This window comes from Sarcophilus harrisii, chromosome 1 (assembly GCF_902635505.1).
Source record: "Sarcophilus harrisii chromosome 1, mSarHar1.11, whole genome shotgun sequence".
Classification (NCBI taxonomy): Eukaryota; Metazoa; Chordata; class Mammalia; order Dasyuromorphia; family Dasyuridae; genus Sarcophilus; species Sarcophilus harrisii.
Window position 1 is genome coordinate 637,463,297 of NC_045426.1, and position 27,218 is coordinate 637,490,514.

Below are 27,218 nucleotides of genomic sequence, written 5' to 3' on the forward strand. Positions count from 1 at the left end.
ACTGATGCTGAGTGAAATGAGCAGGGCTAGGAGATCATTGTACATGGCAACAACAAGATTATATGATGATCAACTGTGATGGACTTGGCTCTTTTCAACAATGTGGTGATTCAAGATAATTCCAATAGACTTGGATAGAAAATGACATCTGCATCCAGAGAGAGAACAACGAGACTGAATAGGAATCAAATCAGTATTCTCACCTTTTTGTCGTTATTGTTTATTTTCTTGGGTTTTTTTCCCTTTTGATTTGCTTCTTCTTGCACAATAGCATGATGAATATGGAAATATGTTTAGAATAACTGTGCATGTTTAATTTATATCAGGTTGCTTGTTATCTTGGGGAGGGGGAGGAGAGAGGAAGGGAAGGAAATTTGGAACAAAAGGTTTTGTAAAGGTGAATGCTGAAAACTATCTTTGCATGTATTTGGAAAAAAATTTAAAAATTAAAAATAAGGAAACATGCTTGGAGAGGTTAAATGATTTGTATTGTATCAAAGAGGTAGGAAGGATCAGTCAGGAGTCAAACACCATTCTACTGACTACAGTTAGTCTTTTTTTGTTTTAAAATAATTCCTTTTTTAAATTAACAAATCTACTTTCTCTCCCACCTCTTACCCCATTAAAAGGGGGAACAATTCCTTTTAACTATAATACATAAATAATTCTTAAAATTCCCTGACTACATACAAACATATATGTGTGTGTATGTATGTATGAACAGATATGCATACACACCTATATACATGTTTCTTTGGCAAGAAGTGGGTACCATGTTTCATCATTTTCTTCCTCTGGATTCATGAATGGTCATTGTGTTGATCAAAGTCTTTCAAAGTTGATTCTTGTTTTATAGCATTGCTATTATTGTATTATTTCTCCTGGTTCTCCTCCTTTTCATTCTCCATCAACTTATAAATTCTTCAAAATAGCTTGCTTTTATGATACTGATGTTATTATATAAATTGTTCTTCTGGTTCTGCTCACTTCACCCAGCATCATGCCTCTTTGAAACCATTTATTCCTTCATTTCTTACATCATATTAACATTTCATCACATTCATATACCACAGTTGTTTGTTTTGCCATTCCCCAGTTGGGGGCATCCCTTTAATTTTTTTCTTAATTTTCTCTCTCTCTCTCTCTCTCTCTCTCTCTCTCTCTCTCTCTCTCTCTCTCTTTTGCTAACCACTAAAAGTGGGGCTAAGAATATTTTTGTAAATAAAAGATCTTTTTCTACTTCTTTAGTGTCTTTTAGGTATAAGTCTAGCATCAGAATAGTTAGGTCAAAGGGCATATGCTGTTTAGAAACATTACATATATCATTCCAAATTTCTTTCCAGATTGATTAGAATTCATTCATGGGTCCAATAATCAGTGCATTCAAGTCCCTGTTTTCCTATATTCCCTCCAAAATGTTTCCTTTTTTTGTCAATTTTGCCAATTTAATGGGTGTGAGGCAGACCCTCAGAACTGCTTTAATTTGTTGTTACTGTTAATCATTTTCAGTTATGTCTGACTCTTTTTCACACCATTTGGGGTTTTCTTGGCAAAAATAACTAGAGTGGATTGCCATTTCCTTCTTTAGATCATTTGACAAATGAGAAAACTGAGGCAACTAGATTAAGTAACTTGCTCAGGGTCATACAGCTAAGTGTCTGAGACCTGATTTGAACTCAGGAAGAGAAGTCTTTCTGACACCACACTTGGCACTCTTATCTACTGTCCCACCTAGTGGCTTTTGCTTTAATCTGAATTTCTCTAATTAGTGATTCAGAGCATTTTTTTCCCCACCTAACTACAGCTACCCTAAATTTCTTCTCTTGAGGATTTCATGACACAGGAATATCTTTAGACCACTTATCAACTGAAGAATAGCTCTTTTTTTTTTTTTGAATTTGACTCCATTCCTTATATATTGGAAATAAGACCTTTCTCGGAGAATCTTACAATTAAGATATTTTTTTTCTCCAGCCATATTCTTTTCCTTTTAATCTTAGCTTTATTGAATTTATTTATACAAAAAAGTTTTAATTTAATGTAATCAAAATGAACCATTTTATCTTCTGTGATTCTATTTCCTTTTTGATTGTAAATTTTTATTTTACTACAAATCTGATAGGTAATTTTTCCATGTTTCTCTAACTTACTTATGATGTGACCTTTTATATCTTGGTCACATATTTATTCAGAGTTTATCTTGGTATATGGTGTCTAGTGTTGCTCTAAATCCAATTTCTGCCAAAAAACAGCCAGTTTCCCCAACAGTTTTTTTTCAAATTGTGAGTTTTTAACTCAGTAATCAAAGTCTTTCTGTTTATCAAACATTAGGCTACTAAGTCATTTGCTTCTCTATGTTGTGAACGATTAAGTTCAAACAGATTAGTGTTTGATTAGTGAACAGATTAATGTTCAAATAATTGACCTGTTTTGCCATGTAGTATGTAGTTTGAGACCTGGCTCTGATAGACCACAGCTTGCAACTATGACTTGTATATTTGTCTATGTGCACACCCTCTCTTTCCCCTGGTAGAATGTAATTTCCTAGAAACCAAGGACTGTTTTGTTTTTGTCTTTTAAGTCTCTGCACATAGTGGGCACTTACTAAGTATTTGCTGATTGATAGACTGATTTCTCTCTGTGTGTGTCTCTCTCTCTTTTTCTCTCTCTCTCTTTCTCTCTCTCTCTCTCTCTGTCTCTCTTTCTCTCTCTTTCTCCCCCCCCCGCTTTCCCCATAACTGTGAAGTGCTCAACTAGCCCATAGCAGTAGAAAGCCATCAAAATGGAGTTGCATTTCCTAATGGACCATAAATTCTGTGTTAAGTGCACAAAGTTCTCCAGGCTATTATTTAAACACCAACTTCAGGCATGAAGCTATCATGGCATAGAGTGCCCTGGCAGTTTGCAATACAGCAGAACACTGAGGTAAGAGCCCATCAATTCATCATTAAACAACATAGGTGATCCTACAGCAAAAGCCATGACTTTTCTGAGCCTCCATTTTCTCCTCTGCAAAACAGGGGAACAGTTAGCTTATTTCTAAGGCCTCTTAAGGTTCTGAAATTTTGTGATCATGTATAGGTCCATTACTTTTTATTTCAGGTTCACACAATGTTTTAGAATTTTTCAACACAAATGTTTTAGAATTTTTCAAGAGTAACCTAATCAGGTTCCCCATCTCTGGTCTAACTCATCTATTCCTCCACAAGCTACTGAATCATAAAGCTCCAATCCTGTTTACCACGGTGTTAGGTGGTTTTATGTGGATGTTAACAATGATTTGATAATGGTGAGTTGAGGATGGTGATCTATGGTCATTATGATGGTGATGAAAACAGCATTAATGTTTGCATCGTGAGCAAACGATGATGGTGACTTTTTTTTTTCTAGATAAATAGGATAGAAAAGATCATGGCAGGACACTTAACAGTTCAGACCAAATACAATCAATATCTGAAAATAAAGTGAATCTAACATCTCAACATAGATAATGGCTGCCATACCTCCTTACAGAATGAAGGAACATAACCAGAAATCTAATCATTTGAAAAACTCCTAAGGGTCTTACGTGGCCATAGACTGAAGAGGTCTCACCAGGATGACATAGTTCCCCTTTTTAAAAATTTGATTCCAGATTGCACATACAGGAGAATGCCCATAACAAAGTGTGGGATTGTCTCAAAGAACAAAGACTGGTTAATTTACTAGGAAGTGTTTCAATTCAATTTAATGGCAAACTTTCTAGCACTCCTAGCTGACCCAAAATCGAATGGGCTTTCTAAGAAGAGTGAGTTTCCCACTCTTTAAGCAGAGGCTGAATGACATCTTAGCAGGTGGCTAATGAAAGTGATTCCTGCACTGGATGGGAAGTTATTCTAGGCACCTTCTCGGGTCCTTCACCCCTTGACTGGTTCTTTGGGGTTGACAGGAAGGCCCCAAACTGAGTCTCCCCCTCCCAGACCCACCTTCCCGATGTTGGGGAGTCAGACTCCCATGTATTGCTCTGACCATGGCACGTACCTGAGACAAGCTCCGCATGAGCTCTGACAGCTGCTTGATGGTACTGACGCTGGCACCGATGGTTTTATTGGTCTCTTGCTGTGATGTATGCCTGAAGAGCAAGAGGCAGAATGTCCAAGAGAGGCAGAAATAGTGAAGAGAGATTGGAAGGAGACACATAGATGCACATCAGCATAGGGAGAGAGAAACAAAGGGATAGGAAAGGAGATGGAGCACAATAACAGAGAAGAGCATTGAGATAAAGATAAAGTGAAACAGAGAGAGAGAGAGAGAGAGACAGAGAGAGAGATCAGAAAGAGTAATACAGAAATGGAGAAAAACAAAGGGAGACAGAATAATACAGATGGAAGGAAGAGATATTAGAAAAGGAGAATTGAGTATAAGGAAAGGGGGGAAAAGATAAGAGAGGAGGAAAGAGGAAAGGGAAATGGAAGAAAAGGGGTAGAGAGAAAGATTGAGGGAATCAGAGAGAGTTTGGACAAAGAGAGAGAAGTGAACATTTACAACTGAATTTCCAGGCCAGGGATGTTGAATTGGGGTTCCCTGACTAATAGTAGTGGCGTTACCTATGAAAGGTGATTCTTCAGGTTTGCAAATAGCCAATACCAACTCCCTTCCTCCTGTATATACAGCAAGATCTGGGTGAACAGCTGCTGTGATTGTTAGCAGGGCCAGAGTCCAAATGGGATCTGCCTTCAAACTTGCCTTTATTCTAATCCTATACAGTTCTTTTCTAAATCCCTCATAGGCCTTCCCTCTCTGTTTCTTTGGCTTCCCCATCAATCCCAGCTGTGGAACACAGGCTTGTAACTGATCCTGGAATTCAGAATCTACCACTATGTATTCTTGGGTAAAAGAGTTCTTGGCCCAGAATCAGGAAGACCTAAGTTCAAATCCAGCCTCAGACATATTAGCTGTGGAATCCTAGGCAAATCTCTTAATTTGTTTGCTTCAGTTTTCTCATCTATAAAATTGCAAAAGTAATAAAATCTATCTCCCAGGATTGTTGTGAGGATCTGATGAGAAAAACTGCAAAGTGTAAATTAGCACTGTGTCTGGCACATAAGTATATATAAAAGTTAGTAATTATGATGATGATGATGATGATAAGGATACTTGCATTGGAAATCAGGAGTTCTGGGTTCTGGTCCTGGTTCTTGACTCATATTTTACTGAAAAAAAAATGAGACCATTCCCAGAGAACTCTTATTTTTCCCTGTATTCCATTATTCACATAACTCAAATGCCTTCCTTTACCATCTCCTCTGTCATCCTTATTTACATGAAGAAGTAGGCCCCTTCCTGGCCAAAGCAAAGTCCTCTACCTGCAAATGTGATCCCATTCCATCCCATCCTCTCCAGCAGTTGCACCCTCTAAAATTCTTGCTTTCTCAATCATTTTTCATTATTTACTACTTACTGAATGCTTCCCAATTCCTACAAAATCCCCATGTTTCCTTCATCCTCAGTAATTGATCCATTCACCCCCAATGCATACCATCACCCACAAACCCCAGATTAAGAACTCCTGGTTTAAAGCATGCTATTCAGTCAGGTGTGACATTTTGGGAGGGATTTTTATGTATTTCAGCGTTGGGCTACCAGAATGATACAAGGTCTACAAATTATGTCTTCTTGATTGTAGGATCATTTCAAACGAGGTGAGCCTAAGGGATTATTTTATTTAACCAGCTATTACATTTTGCAGATGAGAAAACTGAAACCTAGACAGGTCAAATGGTGGCTTTGTCAAGAATATACATGTAGTAAATGGCTGAGCTTGTTTCTGAACCCAAAACCTCACACTTCAAATTTAGTATGTATTCAACTAAATCAGGCTGCAAATAAAGGAACTGTATCTGTTAGCTATGAGAAGAGAAGACTTAAGGACTCATGATCAGTTATTTCAAATATCTGATGAGAAATCAGAAAGAGGAGCAATAAAGGAAGCTACTAGATGGCAGATACTGGCTCTTAACATAAATAAGCAGTTCCTAACAATCAGGGCTATTCAACAATATCATAGGCTGTTGCAGGGATATAGCAGAGATAACTTCTGTTCAAATATGGATTGGATCAAATATTCAAGGTCCACTTCTAAAGTTTTGTGATTTCTCTGCTCAAATAATTCACTTATCCATTCATTTACTTAATCCTTCATTCAGCCAATTTCTCAAATTCTATTCATTTGTGCAATCACTCAACAGCTCTGTATAAAGACCTAGCTTTCTATACAGAACTTGTATGCAACAAGATGCTGTGTGTTGTCTCCCCCATTAGTTTATGATTTTCTCAAAGATAGTGATTATCTTTTGCCTGTCTTTGTAACCTCAGCTCTTAGCACTGGGTTTGGCACAAAATTTGTGCTTAAAACATGCTTGTTGACTGCTGTTAGCTGAGAGAAGAAAGAATGGCATCATTCCCACCCTCTAGGAGTTCATTCCCAGAATCAGAGTTGGAAGATGAATGATATTCAAATGGGGGGAATACCATAAATGGAGCAGCAGGTGGGGAATGAATCTATCATGGAAAGGGAGAAGAGGAGCCTATGTAGTGTGTGTGTGCTGAGGGAAGGAAGACAGAGAATTAGAAAAGCAAGATACAAGCAGGCTATAGAAAGCATTAACTTCCAGGTTAAACTTTTTGTGAGAAGCAGCAACTTCCTATTCCCCAGCTCTGATATATTTCCTGGATCTCTGGCCATGATCTCTGGCCATGGGCAAGTCAATAATCCTCTCCAAGCCTCAGTTTCCTTATCAGTAATGGGCAATAATTATCATGCTACCCCCCTCAGAGGGCTATGGTGAAGAATCTTCTTCTGTTATGTCCCACTCTCTGTGACTCCATTTGGAGTTTTCTTGGCAGAGGTTTTGGAGTGGATGATGAGGAAACTGAGGTAAACTGGATTGTTTGCCTAAGGTCACAAAGCTTACATTCTTTTTTTTCTTTTCTTTCTTTCTTTCTTTTTTTACTGAGTCAACTGGGGTTAAGTGACTTGCCCAGGGCTACACAGCCAGGAAGTGTTAAGTGTCTGAGACCATATTTGAACTCAGGTCCTCCTGACAGCTCAGTAAGTATCTGAAGTCAGAGTTGAGCTCCGGAAGATGACTCTTTCTGGTGTGGTGCTCTGTGCACTAGGGTGCCAGCTAACTGCACATCCCGTACTCTGTTAGACTGCTGGAGAGATGGGAGTCACTGCTGTATTTTGTTGTTGCTGTTATTACCTGTGACCTATCTCAGGGATCTGGCTGAGGGTCCACAGAGAAGCCCAAAATACTTCCAACGGATGAGTCTCTCTCACACACACACTGCCCACCAGGTCCTGGAGTCTTCAGGCCAAGCAAAGGGAGAAGACTCACAGGAGAAGTCATCTTCCTAGTTCCAGTCAGATCTGACAGTTTGGGCCAAGAGTAGTAACAATAGGTGACACTTTAGAAATAACACTTTCATAGCACTTTGAGATTCGCCAAAAACTTTGCTCAGACGGTAGGTGGTGAAAGCTTTATTCAGCCCAATTTAAAGATGAGGAAACTGGGACTGAGAGAGAATCTTACACAAGGCCACAGAGCTGAGGAGCACAAGAGACAAGAGCTGAAATCAGGTTTCCTGACTCCCCATCTGGCACCCACTCAAAGTGCATGCAGCAGGCACTCGATATGTGTTTGCTGTCGCTGTGAATGTCGTCCCATTTTGCAGAACAGGGATAGTGGAGCTTTGGAACTACAAGGCAGTAGTAAGACTTTGATTCCAGGCCAAATTCGAGACTGTGTTATTAAAAGGATGACATAGAAGAGGAAATGAGAATCACTTAGAGACCATGTGAGTTTATCAAAAATAGGTCACGTCAGACTAACCTCAATACTTTTTATGAGATTGTTACTAGATCAGGGGATGCCACCAACAGAGAATGCCTGGATTTTAACAAAGCATTTGACAGTGTCTTAGTTATTCTGTTGGGGATGGTGAAAAGATGTGAATCTGATTATGCGACAGTTAAGTCAATTTATTAAGGGCTGAATAGTCAAAAGTAAAGAATCATTATTAATGATGGCAAGAGTTCTCAAATGGAGAGAACCAAAGATCTGCCCTTTTCCATGTGCAGCTTAATAAGACATAAGCTCATGTCCTACTAAATTTTAGGTAGAGGAGAGTTATCACAATGGATGAAGGAGTGGGATCCAAAAAGATCGTGACAGACTGGAATGACAAGCTAAATCATGTAAGATGAAATTTAATAGAAAAAGATGTCAAGTCCTATACTTGGTTTAGGGGGGAAAAAAACAGCTGCAGATATTCAGGGTGGCCAGACAAGAGTCTGTGTGAAAAATAACTGGGAGTCTGAATGACCCCTAATTTTAAATAGGTCAACAGCAAAATGTGCCGACCAAAAATAAGGTGGGGAGGGGAGCTAGTGTATCTTTAATTAAATTAATCAAAGCTTAGAGTCCACAAAGATGGCGGTGATAAAACTGCTGTCCTCAGCCCCTGGAAGACACCCTCTGGAGAACTGTGTTCACTTCTGGACCCAATGTTTTGGGATCAGTGACAAGCTAGAAAGTATCCAGAGAAAGAGGACCAAGATGGAGGGTGGGCAAAAGAATGAGGAATGGTGAACTTGGAGAGAAGACTTAGCAAAGAAATGCCGCCTTCCAATGTCTGGAGGGCAGAAGAATTAGACATCTTCTTGGCTCTGAGTGGGCAGAAGGAGGAGCAAAGGGAGAAGCTGAAGAAGCAACTGTTAGCCACTGAATAAAGGGATGATTTCTTTCCAATCAAAGCTAGCTTAAAGTGAAAAGTGGAGGAGACTTGATAAGTATTGGACAGAGATGCTAATAAGAAGATTCCTGACCAGGTGTGTGTTGGACTGAATATCCGCTAAGGACCCTATAATTCCGAGATCCCACAGATAACAGCCCTCATGCCTACGGAACAGAGGAATGTATATATGAGACACTGAAATGGGAGGCAGAAGAGGGAAATAGCACCAAACCTAGATCCCATGCTCATGAACTGGCTAAATTAGCTCCCCTGCATTTAGATTCCGCCAGGAAAGAGGAACAAGGAATGCCGCTCAAGGAAAGTAATAGTTTTGTGAGGAGAATTTTTTGGGGGGAAGACTGAGGAGTCCAGTCTAGCAGCACAGAGAGAGGTAGATGCACAGAGGCAGTAATCAAGGGAAGGAGTCGAGATCGTGATCTGTGTGGGACGGAGAATGCAAGAGCCTTCTTCTCTTGCACCACTGGCATTGAACCACCACCACCTTCAAGGGGCAAATTGGAAATGGGCATTTTATTCTCCCAAAGAGTCTTTCTAGGGAAGGGGCAGCGTCAGAGCTCCCACTAGTGAGGTTGGTTTTTTTTGTTTTTGTTTTTGTTTTTAATGTGAATGGGTCCCTTTCATCAGGGACCAGATCTGAGCTTGCTGCTCAATCAGTTTAGATACATATTAGTAATCAACCTTTATGGATTATAGAATATATTATATACAATGCACCAGGCACTGTGTTATAACCTTTACAAACATTATCTCACCACAACCCTGGGAAGTAGGTGCTCTTATTATACCCAGTTAATAAATCAGGAAACTGAGGCAAACAGAGCTAAGTAACATGCCGGGGCCACACAGACAGCAGGCTTCGGAGGCCACATTTCTGCTCGGGCCTTCCTGGCTTTAGGCCCAGTGCCCTAAACCACTGCACTATCCAGCTACATGACTTGGGGCCAGCTACTAAGCATTTCCACTGTTTTCTCTGTAAAACTGGAATGGTGACAGTGAATTACTTCCCTTAAAGATAATGGGAGGAAGGTATTCTGGAGATCTGAAAGCACTGGGTTAATTCTGAATGCTCTGAAAGGGATTCCTGTCCCAGTAGGGGATAGATTCATAGTCACTAACAAAGGCCCGTGCCCACTCTGAGAAAACAGACCGGCAGAGACAGGCGAGGAGTCAGTGCTTTCCTGCTCTGCTCATTTTACAGATGGGAGAGGGGAGGCTTGGGAAGGGCCAGGGCAAACCGAAGCTCACACACCCATCTTGGGGCCAGGTTTGAAGAAAACTTGGGTTCCCCTGCTCCAGGGCCAGCCCCCAACCCCAGTTCTTTTCTGCTCTTCCCTGTGGAGGGAAGATGTCTCCGGAGAAGGTCTAACTGTGTATGGGGTGGATGGCTAGGATTTCCAGCAGACTGACTTGTTACACTCTGGGCCCAAAGGAGGAGAGCAGATGGCAGCAGCGGAATGTGCTTACTCAAGACATTCCAGCCATGGGAGGAGGAAAGGTGCTGTTTCTGCCAGGCTCCCCTTCCACCGCCACTTGTCAGGCTCACCTGGTCTGACAAACTGGGGGTGCTGGGGATGCTGGCAGCCCTCCTGGAGGGCCGGCTCCAGCTTCTAGAGACACACCACCATTTAAAGGCAGGGCCCTAATGGAGCCACAGGGCCTGAGTTCAGTTCCCAGGCCTGATAGTTACCAGCCTTGTAGCTTCAGTTTCCTCATCTGTAAAATGAGATGATTTGACTGAACCTAGAACATCCTGTGATGAAAGCAAATGAAAAGAACTGGCTAGTCACACGTTGGCTCCTCTCTAGTCTCAAGGATCCCTGGTATATATATATTAAATAAATTCAAATAATCCCATTAGGCATTGATTGACAAACCCTAATTGTTCTTCTATTGGGCAGAGAAAACAAAACAGACCTTCTGACCAAGCCCCCCACACCCCACATCTCCTACAATGAGTATTGAACTGAATTAGAATAAAAAATCACAGAAGTTAACTAATGATAGATGTTAAAGAGAAAACTCATTTGTAAAACATTTTGTAAAACTACTGCGTATCTTGGGGTGGGATCAGAGAATGAACCCCAAGGCAAACAAACCTTACTTGGGGATTTGCTCTTTGGGATCATCCACTGGCTGCCACAACCCTTGTAGATATGACTGATTGCCTATTGACTGCAGAACTAAGTCCCTGCCATTTGAGGTAGCCTTATAATTTCTTGGCTAGGAGGTCAAACTAAATAACCTCTGAGGCTTCTGACCAATTTAAGATTCTAAGATTTTGGTGATTCTAAGTTTTTATGATACCAAAATTCTGAAAATACTTAATTCTGAAATTTTACCATCCCTGAGTTTTTTCCTCTGTTGCTCCTTTTTGTTCCCCTTCCTCACCCACTTCCTACTGATCCTGTTCTTGGAAACCCTTTCAGGCTGCATTTTCTTAATTTAGTCTCCCTCTTCAAGACTCTTTATCAGCTTCCATTATCAAGGGCTTCATAATGAGTTCTTCTTTGTCTTTTGTCTGTAGTGTGGATAATCACTTCTCACACAACTACCAAGTCTGGGCCTAGACCTGTCCCCATTAACAGTTCCACCCTTCATATGCCAGGGAGAGAAAACCCTATCACAGCAATTTCCTCTCCTTCCTCCCAATTCTTCCCATTCCATTAAACTATGCCCACTCTGGCTGAAAGGCATGGAGGAAGAAGAGGGGGAAGGAAGAAGATAGAAAGGAAGGAAGGAAGGAAGGAAGGAAGGAAGGAAGGAAGGAAGGAAAGAAGGAAGGAAGGAAGAAGGAAGGAACTTCGTTATGCATATCTCTTATGTTTATGTTTACTACCATAGTATAATAAATTGACCCATCCTATGGACCTATGTGTATTTGTGGAAAAGTATGTCCCAGGTTTTGTGGAGAATATTTTGTACCAACTATTTAATCTATCATCTTAGCAAATATCATTACAAAAATACAAAATCTACAAGCTAATTATTAGGAAGAAATACATATGGGGCGCCTCATGGGTGTTAGCAATAGCCTCATACAAGTTTACAAGTTTTCTCTGAAAAACCTAAGAGTACTTAGCTGCAGCCCTTCTGAGGACTTACCCTGCCAATGCAAGTTTGGGGAGTACTCCAGAGGGGGTTGCTGTATCACATGATGTCATCTTAAGGAAATAAGGAAGCTCCTTGTGCTAGGACCTAAAATATTTTCCCAATCAATCTTCTGGGCTAAATCATAGCACATGTCTAGAAGACATATGTATATAAATAGGTCAAGTGGATGAAGTAGGACATTTCTCAAATTTTCTCTAGCATCGGCTGTCTGAGTAATTACCAGCAGGTAAATGTAAATTTGTACAGTTGGAAGAAACTACAGTAGGTGAGAAAAAACACAAATGCAAAGATTAGGGCATAAAGATGAGAAGGAGAAGGAATCATACACATGAAAAGGATTATCATCAACTCCTCAATGATAAAATAAGGGGATCAATAGCTGACAGCCAGATGCTAGTGATCTGCTGACATTCAGAGCATCATGGAATTCGGAACTGAGAGAGACATTAAAGAGTATCTTTTCCAACTCCTCATTTTTGACAGCTGAGGAAACTGCGGCAGAGAGAAGAAACTTGCCCAATGTTATTCAAAAAGGAAACAAAGCCAGAACTTGGACCTAGCTCTTTTGATTCTACATAAAATGTCACCACTACTCTTGGGGCAAATTATGGTTAAAATGTTCATAGAATGGAATGCTCACAAAACTGTGAAAGTAGGGACTGTTCTTGTCTGTGAAAAGGAGTATTCAAGGAGACAGCATCTCATTTCTGCCTTGTCTGTCTGGATCTATCCTGCAGGGAGTAACAAAGACAACTATGAAAGTAGCCTCCCTTTAAAAGATAAGGAGGAGCATCACTCCATGGCAATTGGCCCAGAGAAGGATGAATGAATCTCTGGTTTGAGAATGTAGTCATGATATCAGCCATATCTGTACTCCATCAGTATATTCTCAGGGAAAACAAGATGTGTCTATATGGCTACCTTTCATACTCTTGGGCCATAGGAATGGTAAACATTCAAAAGGTAAAATGAGGAAAGGAATGCTCTAGACTCTAAGGTACTTGCTTCCAGAAGGAATCTAAGTGAGTGGAAGGAAGAGAAAATCTAAAAAGTTTTGTAACTCACTTCAGGTCATATGGCAGGGAATAGACAGAAATGCCATAGAAATGCTTTGGGAACTGTCATGGAGAATAGTTTGAAAATTCCTGTTTACTTGGTTATTATGAAATGTGATCATCTATTAACGTAAGTCTCTCTCTCTCTCTCTCTCTCTCTCTCTCTCTCTCTATATATATATATATATATATATATATATATACACCACGTAGGCATTTATTTGTTATTCACCTATCCATCTATCTGTTATCTCTATTTATCTACTTGACTGTGTCTATCTAGCCACTTAGCCATTCAGCCAGTCAGCTGGCCACCATCTATCTAGCTATCATAGCTATTTATCTATCTATCTATCTGCTTATTTTTCCATTTATTTATTATTTTAACCAGACCTTTTTATGACAAGGATGCTTCAGTGTTGGCAGAACTAAACTGCTTGTAGAAATTCAAATACAATGATGAAGGCAGATGTAATTTAAAACAAACCAAAAATTAGCTCTCATAATAAGATTGCATTGACTGCAAGGACAGATTTTTTTTAAAAACTACTTGCTACAATAATAAAAACATAAACAGGATGTTTTCACTTGAAATCACTCCTGGTCTTCACTGATGTGGTCACTTGTCAGGATTCTTGTGACTGTGGAACAGCCTTTCCCCACTTACAGCCTCAGTTTCTTTTTCTGGAAAATACCCCAAGGGTGGCAGACTCAAAACTTCCTAAGTCCTCCTCTCAAATTCTTTGCCTCTTTTCTCCAACACAATTCCGCCCTGAATTCTTGTAAGGAAGCACAGGGGAGGATAGTTTCCCCCTCCTCCTTGGTCAGAAGGTCTGTTTTCCTTTCCAGGACCAATAGAAGAACAATTAGTGACTTATGTCTCTGCCGCCTACATTTTTAGAGGCTGTGTAGCAAGTTCCCCAGCTACCTTGGCCGAGGTGAGGGGACAGGGGGAACCAATTAACGAAAGCTGGTGGTTTCCTAAAAGCTTTTGAAATCCTGTCCCTTTGGAAATCCTCAAGTACCAGATGGAATGAATAGTCAGGGCCAGTATAAAGCACTGATTTTTTGGGTTATTTTCCTCCTCTTTCTTTTTTGTTAAGGTTCCTTTTGGTAGTGGGCACAGGGACAAGATTGTGACATTACCATCCTGCACTTGGACTCCATGACAGTTCCCAGAAGTTACTGTCTATGGCATTTCTATCTATTCCCTGCTATATAACCTGAAGTGAGTTACAAAAATCTTAGGGTCATATAGATTTCAGTCCTGAAGGGATCTTAGAAGCCATCTTGTCCAACTTCCTCATTTTAGGGAAGAGGAAAATAGGACCAAGTGAGTTGAATGGACTTACTCTCATACTGCTTTCTGCTCTACAAAAGGGACAGAGTATTTGTACAATCTCCCTCCCAAGGTGGTTGTGAGGAAAGAGTTTTGTTAACTCTAAAACCCCATGGAAAGGGGTCCTACTTATTGTTATTGTTACACAGGGACTGACACAGGGTAGATGTCTGCTGAATGGGCTGAATCAACCTGTTCTTGCAGGAAATATCCCTCAAGAGCAAACCAAAACCTAAGGAAAGAGTCCTGCCTTCCTGCAGCAGCCCAGGGCTGGAAGGCTCTCTAAGGCCATCTGACTCAATCCCAGCAGGAGTCCTTATCCTTAAGGAGTCATCCAGTACTCACTCAAATAATTATAGCTAGCATTAATACAGGGTTTTAAGGTTTATAAAGCATTTAATCTACCCTCACAATATCCTTGTGAGGTAGAGGTTGTCATTATCCTCATTTTACAGATGAGGAAAAAAAGGCAGACATAAGTCATGTAACCTGTCAGGAGTCATGCAGTGTATCAGGATAGATCTGAATTCAAATCTTCCAGATTGAAGGCCTAGTGTTCTATATTACACTTGAAGACCTTCAGTGATGGCAAGCTCTCAACTTCCCATGGCAGCCCATTCCATTTGGGGGTCCTTAGAATGTTCTCCCTTATTCTAATTAGAAGTTGGACTCCCTATGGCTTCTCTTAATTTCTTCTAGTTCTTCACAATGAGCCGAGTGTAACTTCTTCAGACGATCCTTCAAATTCCCATTTTATAGATGAGGAAACTGAGGCAGGCAGCGGTTGAATGACTTGCTAAGGATCACGCAACTAGTAAGTATATCAGGCTGGATTTGAATTTGGGTCTCCCTGATTCTAGGCCCAGTAGTGTTCTGTGTGATCCACTTAAACGTTCTCTTCTCTAGGTAAAACGTCTCCAGTGTCTTCAAGCACTCCTAGGGGACCAAGGTTTCTGCAATACAGGCACTTCTCTGGTTTTGCCATCATCCCTCTTAAGACACAGCACACAAAAACGGTTGCAGTATTCTATGCATTGTTGACCAAAACAGAGGAGAGTAAGGCTATCACCTCCATTCTGGACACTACCCTTCTGATAAGATAACAGGAGAATATAGTGGCTGTCATATAACTTAAGAGTTGGATGTCCCATCGGATACAGCATTGAACCTGCAGTCAGGAAGTTCAAATCCTGCCTCAGCTACACCTGCCAGCAGCAGGATCTTGAAAAGCCAGTCAGTAAACAAGAACTAACACATATTCTCTACCAAGCATTGTGCTAGGGGCACAAATGAAGTAAAAACAAACAAACAAACAAATAACCAGTTCTGGCTCTCAAGAAGTTCACAATCTAGTGTCAGCCCTAATTCTCTGTTTTCTCATCTCTGATGAAGGGATGATGATGGTTTGCAGGCTTGTGGTGAGACTCAGAAGCAGCACACGGCACACAAGGAGGGCAGGGATTGGCACATGAATGGTCAGGAAGGCCCGCTATGGAGAGAGTATCAGGCCCGGAGCTCCACAGTGGCTCAGACACTTAGGTCACTTAACCCTCTTTGCCTCAGTAAGATGGGCTAGAAAAGGAAAGGGCAGAGTCCCCCAGTATCTTTGCCAGAAAGCCTCGAATGGGGTCACAGAGAGTCGGACATGATGGAAACAGGTGAGCCACCTCTAAGCACTCCACCGAAGCTAGTGACCATCACTGTGGACCGGGATCTCTCAGCCAGCCCCAGATGCCCTCAGCGCACTGCCGACCAGCGAGGAGAAAACGAGGGGCACCGTTCAGGCCTTCCGACCCCGTCGTTCTCGGGTCAGGGCATCTCCCTAAGGCGAGTGGCTGTGGGCCAGGCCGAGGAACGTGGGGCTGCCCGTTGGTGATCATTGGCTCTGGCCTACTCTGGGAGGCTCGGGACTAACTGGGGTGCAGACTTCCCTTTCTTTGTTCTAGCCTCTGAGGTCCCTCCTAGATCTGAAGGTTGGCTCCTCACTGATCAAGAGATCCTGGAGAAGGGCAGGCCCCAGAGGCCCACTCCTACCCTAAAATTCCCTTTTCAAACAAAGGACCAACAAGAGTCCTCCAGACTGCGAGGGTGACTCCACCTCCCAGACAAATGGCTGCACTGTAGGACAGCTCTTCCCTGGCCATCTTCTCTCAGAATCGGGCCTCCTCAGTAGAGGCACTTAAAACTCAATCTTCAACCATCCTGGTTTCCTAAGGCTTTGATACAGCCCTAGGTGACATCACCAGCATTAAAGGTGAAGAAAAAAAGACCCAAGTCCCTAAACAAATCATCTCCCCCCCCCCGGTAATGAAAATTAGTACTTTTTAAGGCAAACCTTCTGGGATGGGGCAAAAGACAATTGCAAAGAGATGAGAGAAATGAGAGAAAACTAATAAAGGACAACATAGATCATTGAAGTCTAGGAAAAAAGCAGGGAAAGGGTCTTCAGACATCACCAAATGCAGGCCTCTGTCTCAGATAGCATCTATGCCTTCCCTCTTAGGAAAATTGAGTCACAGGAAGAGAGTAGCACTGGGACAGTAACTTACATTTCTATCTTAATTTAATGTTTATAATGTACTTTTTGCACAATACTTTCTGTGGGAAAAGTAATATAAGCATCATCATCCCTCCCCACTTTAGAGATGAGGAAGGTAAACCTCAGAAAAGATCAGTGATTTGGCTAAGAACATAGGGACAAGAGTCAAGATGGAAACCAAACTCTTCTTGTCACTTCATGATCATAACGAATGGAGGTGAGTGACAGCACTATAATGGATGGGCAGCCTGATCAGGAGACATGGATTCAAGACCTGCCTCAGATATTTGCCAGGGGTAGAGCCCATCTCAAGAGTAGTCCCTTAAACCCACAGGATCCCCCAGATTGTTTGTTGTTCATTTATTTTTAAGTTATGTCTGACTCTTTAGGACTCCATTTGGATTTTTCTTGGCAAAGATACTGGAATGGGTTGCCATCTCCTCCAGTTATTTTACAGAAGAGGAAACTGAGGCAAATAAGAAATGAATTGTTCAACATCATGCAGCTAGTAAATGTCGGAGGCTGGATTTGAACTCAGGTTTTCCTGCCTCCCGTTCTCTCCGCAGTACCACCGAGAGAGCCAGCTGGTTCCTCCAGATAACTGTTTTAAGTTGCAAAGCAAATGCCAAATCTATATTAGCAGAAGTTTTCTCCCTGAGAATTTCTTAGACCAATGAACTCATAGATCTATTTTTTTTAAATGTGATAAATGACCTCTCCTGAGTATGCAGTACTTTTCAAGGAAAGGATAAGTCCATGTTCTCATTTCACCTTGCCAATAGCCAAGGCAGGCAGGGAGGAGAGAGGGCACGGATTATTCTCCATATCTTATAGAAGCTCAGCAGGGGAAGTAATTTACCCAGGGTTACAGAACAAATCCGGGACAGAGCTAGTTCTGGAATGAGAATGCAGGTCTCCTGACTCCCCGGACCAGAATTCCTCCTATTCTACCATTTTCTCCCAAAGCCCTTCAGAGGTGGGGGTTTCCTACTCTCCCCTGCCTTCTGGGCCAGCCAGTAACAATCCCCCTTCTCAAAAAGTAATCTTCCCCTGAGGCTAACCCAAGTTCCTCTCACTGAAGCTTCCAGCCTATTCTGTCTTGATCTCAATGGAGACCAGAATCATAATAAAAAATAGTAATTAATCAATCAGTTATAGAGTGCTTTTTAATTTACAAAGCATTTCCCTAAAAGTAGTGCTAATAATGATTCCTAGTATTTATTACGTGCCAGACATTTTACAGTCATTATCTCATTTGAGCTTTACAACAAACCTGGAGGGAGGTCTTATTATTAGTTCCATTTAACAGATGAAGAAACTGAAATAAATGGAGATTAAGTGACCTGCCCCAAGGTGACATAACTCATAAGTGTCTGAGGCTAGTGATGAACACCATCCCAAGCAGTAGGATCCCAGCACCCCTTCCCTTGCGTCTCCTGACCCAAACCCAATCTCGTAAGTTACTAAGGTTCTGGGTTCTGCCTGTTTCCATCAGCCTCCTCCTTTCTAGTCACGTAGCAGCAGCCAGCACTCCGGCCCAGACCCTGCTTTCCTTCTGCCTCCTCACGTTCCCCCGCCTCCAGTCTCTCCCCAATCCCAGCTGTCCCGCAGCTATCCCAGCTAACCCAGCTACCAGCTACTGTAGCCAGGTTAGGTTTTTAATTCAGTTATGATAGAGTCCGCGGCTTTCCATCCCCTCTAGCTCACAGATCCAATGACTCCCCAAAGGACCTACAGGCTAAAGTAAAGACCTTCCTCAGCTGTTCCAAATCCTACAGGCCCAGACCCAGTCACGGCCCTTCTCTTCAGGCTTTCTTCTCCTGTGGCCCTTCATGGACACTGCCCTCCATATAAACCAGGCAGGGTAAAGAGACTGGAAATTACCCACTGTAAGATTCTAATCTGATCTCCTAGGCAGGAGAGCACAGGGTGAGAGCATCCAGGCAGCAGCCAGGGGTCTGGGGGTCCCAAAGACAAAGCTCTCTCAAAGTACTGCCAGGCCCGCTGGGCAGGCCACCATCTCCCTGGTCTGGCAGGAAAGGTGAGCACAAACAGCTGAGGTGGTGATTTAGCTAAGCCTCTGCAAGTGAGCATTTCACCAGAGAGTCCTGCAAAGTCCTTTATCATTCTGAACAGCAGGAAGCTTCCAGAGAAGTAGGGTAAGAAGGGTCCCTAAATCCAGGAGGCAGCTTACAAACATGGCCTGGCTCTCCACTATCACTGCAAAGAGAGTCATTCAATTGTGAGTCAGAATTCCTTATTTTTAAAAAAGGATTTTAATGTCTAAAGATCTATGTATTTCCATCTCGAAGTATAACAAAGAAGCACTCTTAAAATTTATGAAGCACTCCCGCTCACAACTCTGAGAATCATTATCTCCATTTTAGGGTCGCTAAGCTGGGACTAGGACCTCAAAAGTCCCCTAGTTCATCCCCTCAGCCATGGAAGCGCAATGCCTTGCAGAAGGCATTAAATGTCAGGGTCCTCTGGTCCCAGAGCACTGTCTGCAGAGGGCTCCTGGGTTGCACGTGCCAGGGAGTGTTGGAGACTTCAGCACTGTTTTTACTGCTGCTGATTTTTCAGGGGTGGAGGCAGCCCCTTGCGCACCCCCTCCCCATGCTCCTAAGAGCTGAGAGCATGTTGGGAGAAGACAGGGAGGGACCAGTCTGTGAGGTCAGGTTCTGCAAGAGCATCTCTAGATAACGAGCTACAGAGACATTCTCTATCATCCCTGAAGTCCAGCTGAGGTCCTTCCCTCTGGAGCCCCAGGCCACGGGAGCTCCCCCCACTCCTGTCTTAGTCCCCTGGATTCTACCCCCAGGGGGCTAATTCCTGCACAGTTTGGCAGGGGAGGGTCACTAGTCTCCCTGATATGAAAAGAAAAGGGATAGTCAAAAAAGGCAGGGGCCAGGCCTCTAGCTTCTCCCATGATTCCCAGAGACTGGCACAAAAGACAGGAAATTAATCTTGTCAAAATGAACCAAAGACATCAAAATAGAAAAGAAAGAGCTGCTGCTCATTGAGTCACGGGTTCAAAAAACAATCACTTCACTTGGTTCTATAATAATGAGCAGGTCATCTGTCCCAGTCTCAGTTTTCTCATGGCCAAACTGGGTAAACACAACAATACGACTCTGCTTTCAGGAGGGAATGAGCAAAATGCTTTGTAGGCTTCAAAGTACTGTCCTGAAGACAAACTATTTTTAGTTCCGTTTAGCAGCATTTACTACTGATAGCAAACTTGGGCTTAGCTGTTGCAGTGGTAGTGGGGTGGTAATTATTCCTCCTGCCTGGCAGCTGGATGGCTCCAGGACAAAGGCCTGAGTGTGAATCAGGCTCCAACAGGAGGGCAGGACTCCAAGCTGTGCGACCCTGTGCAAGACTCCTTGCGCCAATTCCTCATTTGTGAAAGATAAATAACAGCACCTGCTTCCCAGGGATGTTCCGAGAATGAAATGAGGTAACCGGCATAAGGTGCTTTGCGAACCTCTCGTGTTATTCCCGGTGTCCTCTGCCGGATGACCATCTCTGCGGGGCCCTCCCTTTTCCCTGCCCCCTCTGGGGTTCCAACAGCTGCCACAGGCTTGTTGTCTTTGAGCAGATGAGTCCCAGTTCTCTAGATCCAGCTCCAGTCTCTCTCCAGAGACCCAGATCCACAGGATTTAGCATTTCTACTAGGAATGTTTCCCTTAACATTCTGTGAACTCAACACATTCCAGATAAAATTCACTCTCTCCAGCCCTCACTGTTAAGCCCTCCCTTCTTCCTAACCTGCCCATGTCCACTGATGGCCCCCCGTCCTTCCAGGAACCCAGACTTGAACCACACTCCCAACTCACATTCTCTCTCCCTGCTCCCAACCAGCTTCTTGTCGAGCTTACTGCTTCTGCCTTCTTGTTGTCTGCCTCATCCATCCCCTTTTCTATACTCCTGTACCAGTCAGAGGCACATCACTGATGCTATGGTTTGTTGTCATGCCTTCCTTCTTTCAGTCCCTCTTGTCTCTAATCTCTGTCCCATAAATCTGTCAAGGTGACATTCCGAACTTGACACGTCACCCCTTCCTGCTCCAGAAACTTCAGTGGCTCCCTATTACCTCTAGGATCAAATACAAACTCTTCTTCTGGACATTTAAAGCACATATTCCCAGGCACATATTTCCAGGCTTATTACTAATTAGTGCACAAACTTCTCGGTTCCTGCCAACTGGCCAACCTGCTATCGTTGGCCCCTCATGGCAGTCAGTCTCCCATCTCGATCTCTTTCCCCAGGCTGCTCTTCAGCCTTTGCCCCAGGGGGACTAGACCTCCCTGAATAAACCCCACAGACTGGGCTAAGGTCAGAAATCTGCCAGGAATCTAGGCTTGGGGAGTGTTAGAGGAACAGCTGCTCAAAGGGAAAGTTTCACAAAACACCAGAACTGGAAGAGATCATCTAGAGACCACACTGATCACTGTATAGGTGGGGAAACCGAGACTAGAGAGGGCAAATAGCTTGCTCAAGGCCATGAAGTTTAATGAGAGGGATGAGACTTCAACCGAAGTCTATCTAGATGGCTCCTGTAACATGACACTTCCCAGGATGCCATGAAAGTCGCAATCCCAGAATCTCAGACTAGCAAGGGGCCCTGCTCGCCAAGGACCTCATCCAATGCGCCCGAAGAATCATCATCCAGCCGCTACCTGCAGACCTCTAAGGAGAGGAGACTCGGTGCCTCCAGGGGGCTCTCGCTCCAAAGGCCAGGGTTTCCCTGGGGTTACTGTGACGCCCAGGCCTTTGAGCAGCAGGGCGGGGACCCAAACCTCACTGCCCACTGCACTGACTACCCTGTTGAAGCAGGTGCTCCCAGGCAGTGCTCAGGGACCACGGTGCGTCTGTAAGAAAGGGAAGCGGCAGTTCGGGCCGGCCCCGGCGCCGTGCTGATGATGCAGGACTTTGTCAGAGCCCAGCCCAGGCGATTAGGTTTTAATGCCACCGGCGGAAAGTCTTTCTAAACAGGAAGGATAAATCAGTGATTGTGAGTTTCCATTCTTTTCTATTGCTTTTCCAGCTTCTAAAGCCCATCTGGCAGCGAGTGGCCTTTGCGGTCACCTGCCGGTTCAATCGAGGAGGATTTTCTCCAAGCTTCAGATAGCTCTGTTCTCCCGCCTCCTCCGAGCTTGGGGAGAGAAAAGCTTTGCCATGAATATTTCTGAAGTGGCGCCTCCATCCCTTAACAGGCTAAGCCCTTCAAAGAGATGCCATCCATGGGCGACGGGAATAGCTTGGATTAACCTGATCCCACTAACATGCCTTGATCCCCACGCGCACCCAATGCTGACACACAAATCCAGGCTGGCCTCGTGCACCGACGGGCTCCCAGTTTCACCAGCAGCAGCCCTCCATTCCCAGACCCCTCCTCTGAAATCACAAGGCTAGAAAGGCCCAAAGAGGTCGCCAGACGAGCAGGAACCCAGCTCCGCGGTCAGGCAAACATCTGAAGCCGTGCGCCTGGAGCACGTCGTCCTCTCTGGTCAGTAGGGTCCGGCCTGCACTCGAGATCGGGACTTGGACTGTGGCTGAGGTCATGACCCCACACGGTTAGAGGTCTTCTAGCTCACCGTCTTCCAGTTAAGGAACTGAGATGGAGAAAGGAAGTGACCAAGGTTCAGGCTCTGCCAAACTGAAATCTACAGTTTCCCCCTATTATACCATTATTCAGGCCCAAAGACAGGGCTACTTCTGGGGGGAAGGTCTGGAACCAGTGGCCGGGCTCAGGCTGAGATCAGCAACGGGGTCAGAGCCAGAGTTCAGGCTGGGACCAGGATCAGGCTTCCTCCAGGCCAGAGAGAGGGCTCAGTCTGGAGAAGAGTCAGCGCTCAGCCTGGGGAGAAGGCCAGGGTTGGGTCTGGGACTGGGAATAATTCTCTGTTTGGGATGAGGATTCAGGCTTGGTCCCGGGCAAGGGTTCAGTCACATGCCAGGATCAAGGGCTCAATCCAGAGCTAACTGTGTGACCAAAATTAAGGTTAAGTGACTGACGGGGTGGGAGCAGTCTGTGATCAAGGAACCAGAGACTTATTAACCTGTGACCAGGGTTAGATCTGTTCTGAAACAGCAGTGAGAGGCCGGGCCTGGCTTTGTTCTTATCACTGCTTTCTGCATACAGAGAATTACCTCCAACAGCACAGAATAGAAAACTGCACTTCTTGGGGTGTGTGTGTGTGTGTGTGTGTGTGTGTGTGTGTGTGATGGAGAAGGGGGAAGGCAGGAAGCAGACAATGCCTCCGGGAGCCCTCTGACAGGGCACTTGAGAATCTCTGGGCTCCCTCTCAGGCCCCCTCACTTGCTGTGTGACCTTGGACGGGCCACTTCCCTTCCTGGGACTCTCCAATGGCCGCGGAGTATCCAAGGCCATAGAAAATGCTGCATCGCTGCAGAATGACAAGCGGGCATCCTGGGGAGCCCCGCTCGCCGCAGAGCAGCCAGAGAAGAGCACTCGCAGCTACAGTTACTCATCCCCAGAGGCCGATTAAGTATCTTCCCTCATCAGTCCGTTTTGTTCCAGCCTAGCAGATTTCTGGCCTCCCCCATACTCCCAGAGAGCTGCGAGCATTAGCCCAACAGCCCGGCCCTCTGGTGCAGCGCCGCGCCGGGGAGGAGGTCCTGGGCCGGGGTCAGAGGGGACAAACCCCTCCCCCCCACCTCCGCTTCCCTGGCGTGACCTTGGGCAAGGCAGTGGGCCCCTGGGTGCTGACTCTGCCCTTCCTGGGGTTGAGGCTGCGGTGTCCCTGCCCCAGAGCTGGTCATCCGTACAGTGAGAAGGGGGAGGAGAGGCCAGGGCCTGCTCGCAGGGTCTTTGGGAAAGGGGTGATGCGGCCTGCCTGCAGAGAGCCTGGTCGGAAGGGCCAGGCCTGACCTCTTGTTTATAGGGGCCCTCAGGGAGCTCCAGGCCCAAGGAGTCAGTCCCCATTCCAGACGGTTACATTCAACAAGAATTTGTGAGTTCCTACCAAGGCACTGGACAGGTGCTAGAGTTAAACAAAACCCTGCCCTCAGGGGGTTTAACCCTCTGCCAAAGGAGACTCCATATACACACATACAAATAAATAAAAATATAAACAGAATCATGCCAAGCAATTTCAGGGAATGAGAACACCCCAAACTGGGGAAACCCGCTAAGATCTCATTTATACAGGAGTTGGGCCCCAGTTGTGCTCTGAAGGAAACGAGGGGTTCCGAGGCAGCAACAAGGAGGGGGAACACCCAGAAGTGGAGAAGCTGCTTTGTAAACACGGCTTGTAGGCCTGTTAGGTCCGTTTTACCGGAATGGAGAGTGAAGGAAGGGAGCAGTAAGGAGTAAGACCGGGAAGGGGGAGGTGGCCCTGGTGTAGACAGCTTTGAACGCCAGGCTCAGGGGCTGCGCTTTCTCTTAGAGGCGACTGGAGCCAAGAAAGAGTGAGGCGTCGGACTGGTGTTCTGGGAGTGCCCGCTCTGGCAGCTGGGCAGAGGAAAGAGATGGAGAGAGGAGAGCCTAACAGCTCGGGCAGAAGGGGCAAGGGGCTGGGTGGCATTGGAGGGAAACCATTTAATTCCGGGTCCCTGATTTCTCCACGCAGAGGTTATGCTGACAGACACAGATCTGAGAATGGCTGTAGAGATACCAAATGACTGGCTACAGGCACTGAGGGAAGGAGCGTCATCAAGGGTGACGCTGAAGCTTTGAACCTCAGTGACGAGAAAGATGAAGACATCAGCGACAAGATGGAGAAGCCTGGAAAAGCAGAGCTATGTGTGAGGAGACATCCAATGAGTCCTGCTTTGGAATTGTTGAACAGGAGGTGCCTACAGGATGTTACGGGACACAGGGGCTCCAAGAGAGAAGATGGGGTATAGGCGACAGCAAGATTTAAATTAGATGCTATGTAAAAACTCTGGGTCTTCTATCACAAAGGCAAAAACAATCCAAGGATAATTTCACTGTGATATTTAGAGTAAAAGTAATGTTAGCGATAATCACAACTCATAGAACACTTGCAGGATCACAAGGCATTTCACACACTAGCCCTGTGAGTTTTTAGATCAGTCGCTGGGAAATCTAAGAATGAGTCTTGTTCCTGCTATAAACCTCCTATTCCATCACAGGCAAGTCTTACAGAGCCATTCTATGGAAGGGTTTCTCATTTATTAAATGAACCGATAAAGTACCAGGCCTGAATCAGAACGACTGATCTTCCTGAGTTCAGCCCTGGCCTCAGACACTTACTGGCTGTGTGAGCCTAGGCAAGCCACTTGTGAAGCCTTTTACCTCAGTTTCCTCATCTGTAAAGTGAGCTGGAGAAGGAAATGGGAAACCACCTCAACATCTTTGCCAAGAAAACTCTCACCAGGGTCATGAGGAGTCGGACAGGAGTGAACAAAAGTGGAAGGAGTTTTCTGTCTTGGTCGCTTCAGAATGACAAGGTGAGACGATGTTCAGATCAACCACACAATTAACAGAAATTCATTCAGTCCCCACCACAGTAAGTCCCACATATGGTATTAGAAAACAGGGTCACAAAGATAACAAAGTACCCCTCTGCCTCAAAGACACTCTCTTACATTCTAAGAGGGGAAACAGCAGGTAACAGAAAAGTAAATCCAAAATACGAGCCAAAGGATTTCTGGTAGCTGTTTACTGGAGAGAACAAAGATGGGCTTCCTATGAGAGGTAGCCTTTGGGCAGCCCCTGGCAGAAGTTAGGGATTCCATGAGGTAGGCATGTGGAATAGCCTGAGAAAGGATGGAGGTAAGAGACGGATGTAAATGGGGGAGAGGGAGAAGCAGTTAGAAGGACAGTTTTGCTGAACGGTGAATGTATGAAAGGGAATGAGTAATGTTTAAATGCCTAGCTAGGTAGGCTGGTGCCAAATTGTGCAGTGAGAGGATTATGCATTTTATCCTTCCTACAGCCACAGGAATTAGAAAGGACTGCACAAAAGCCCCATGGAAGAACCTACTTTGCATAATGGCTCCCTCAAAATGGATCTGGCCCAGTTACCTCCCAATCTGAAGGTTACCGGCCCTGCCTGGGTACAGGGTGCCAGATGACACAAGGAGCAGAGGAGACTCTGGGGGAATGGCTGCACTGGAGAGAGAAGATCCCGATTCAAAACTGGCCAAAGAGAAGCAGGAAGGGACTTGAGAGCATAGAACATCAGTGCCCGCAGAGGCATTAGAACACAAAACATAAACCATCAGAGCTACAAGGGGCTTTAGAACCCAGAACTAGAAACTACAAGGGATGTCAGAAGATGTACTATAAAGAGGGCCTTGGAATACAGAATATGAGAGCAAAAAGGACTGTTAGGACACACAACATAAAACAGCAGAACTCATAGGGACCAGAGGAGGCAGAATGTTAGGGCCAGATGGAGACTAAAATCCACAGGAGGTAAACTCCCAAACCCTCCTTGCCTCTCCCTTCCTCCCAGTCCTTCCTGTGCCCCCCTCTCCTAATCATACTCCAGAAGAGGCCAGAATGGCGGACTTGCTTCTGCAGCCCTCCTTAATTCCCTCTTCCTTTTAATTGTTCCATCAGCATGATTATAGGCCTCTTAATAAAACATTTTCTTTCTAAAGAGAAACAGCTTCATTAGAAGCCGTGATGCTGACGGCAGCTGAAAAAGCTGGGCCCTAGCTCTGGGCTCCCTCTTCCTTGAGCAGTGCCCATCCCTCAAAGCGGAGAGGCAGTGATGGGAAGGAACAAGCCCATTCTTTGGGGGATGTGGCACAAAAAACCTTGGATACTGCATTTGGAGGTGGGCCATGAATTCTAGCTTAGCCCCTAACTGGCTTTGTGATCATGGCAAATTACTTAATATCTGTGAACCCCAGGTCCCCCATTTTGTAGCGTGCAAATAATCATGTGCACTAACTACCTCGGAACAGCTATAAGACATCCCAGAGACATCTCCAGCTCAATATGGCCAAAACGGAGCTCATATTTCCCCCAAACCCTCTCCCCTTCCAAAGGTCACCATTTCAAGAAGACTACCAGCTTTCCAGGGGTCCATATTTGTGACTATAGCATTATCTTCAAGGTCTTACTCTCCCAAATCTTGCCATTTTTACCCCTACATCTCTCTTCTCAGACCTTTTCTCTTGATTCACACAACTATCTACCACCTTAATCCACGCCTTGCCTAAATTACTACAACAACTTCCAAGGTAGCATGATAGATAGCTCCTTGGGCCTGGAATCAGCAAGTCCTGAGTTCAAATCTAAATCCAGATGCTTGGTTGCTGTGTGACCCTAGGCAGGTCATATAACCTGCTTCCGCATATAACCAGTTTCCTCAGCTATAAAATGGAGATAATAGTAGCACTGTACCACCCAGAGTGATGAATAAATGAG

At 44.5% G+C, this 27,218-nt stretch overlaps 1 protein-coding gene across 1 annotated transcript in view; it reads right to left on the reverse strand.

Annotated features, from left to right (window-relative positions):
- TSNARE1 (t-SNARE domain containing 1) overlaps positions 1-27,218 on the reverse strand; it is a gene marked incomplete at its 5' end in the record, with an annotated part of 260,056 nt that overhangs the window by 124,329 nt on the left and 108,509 nt on the right. Inside the window, 1 exon segment of the mRNA XM_031947287.1 lies at positions 4,021-4,111. Within this exon segment, the coding sequence (XP_031803147.1) occupies positions 4,021-4,111 (91 nt within the window).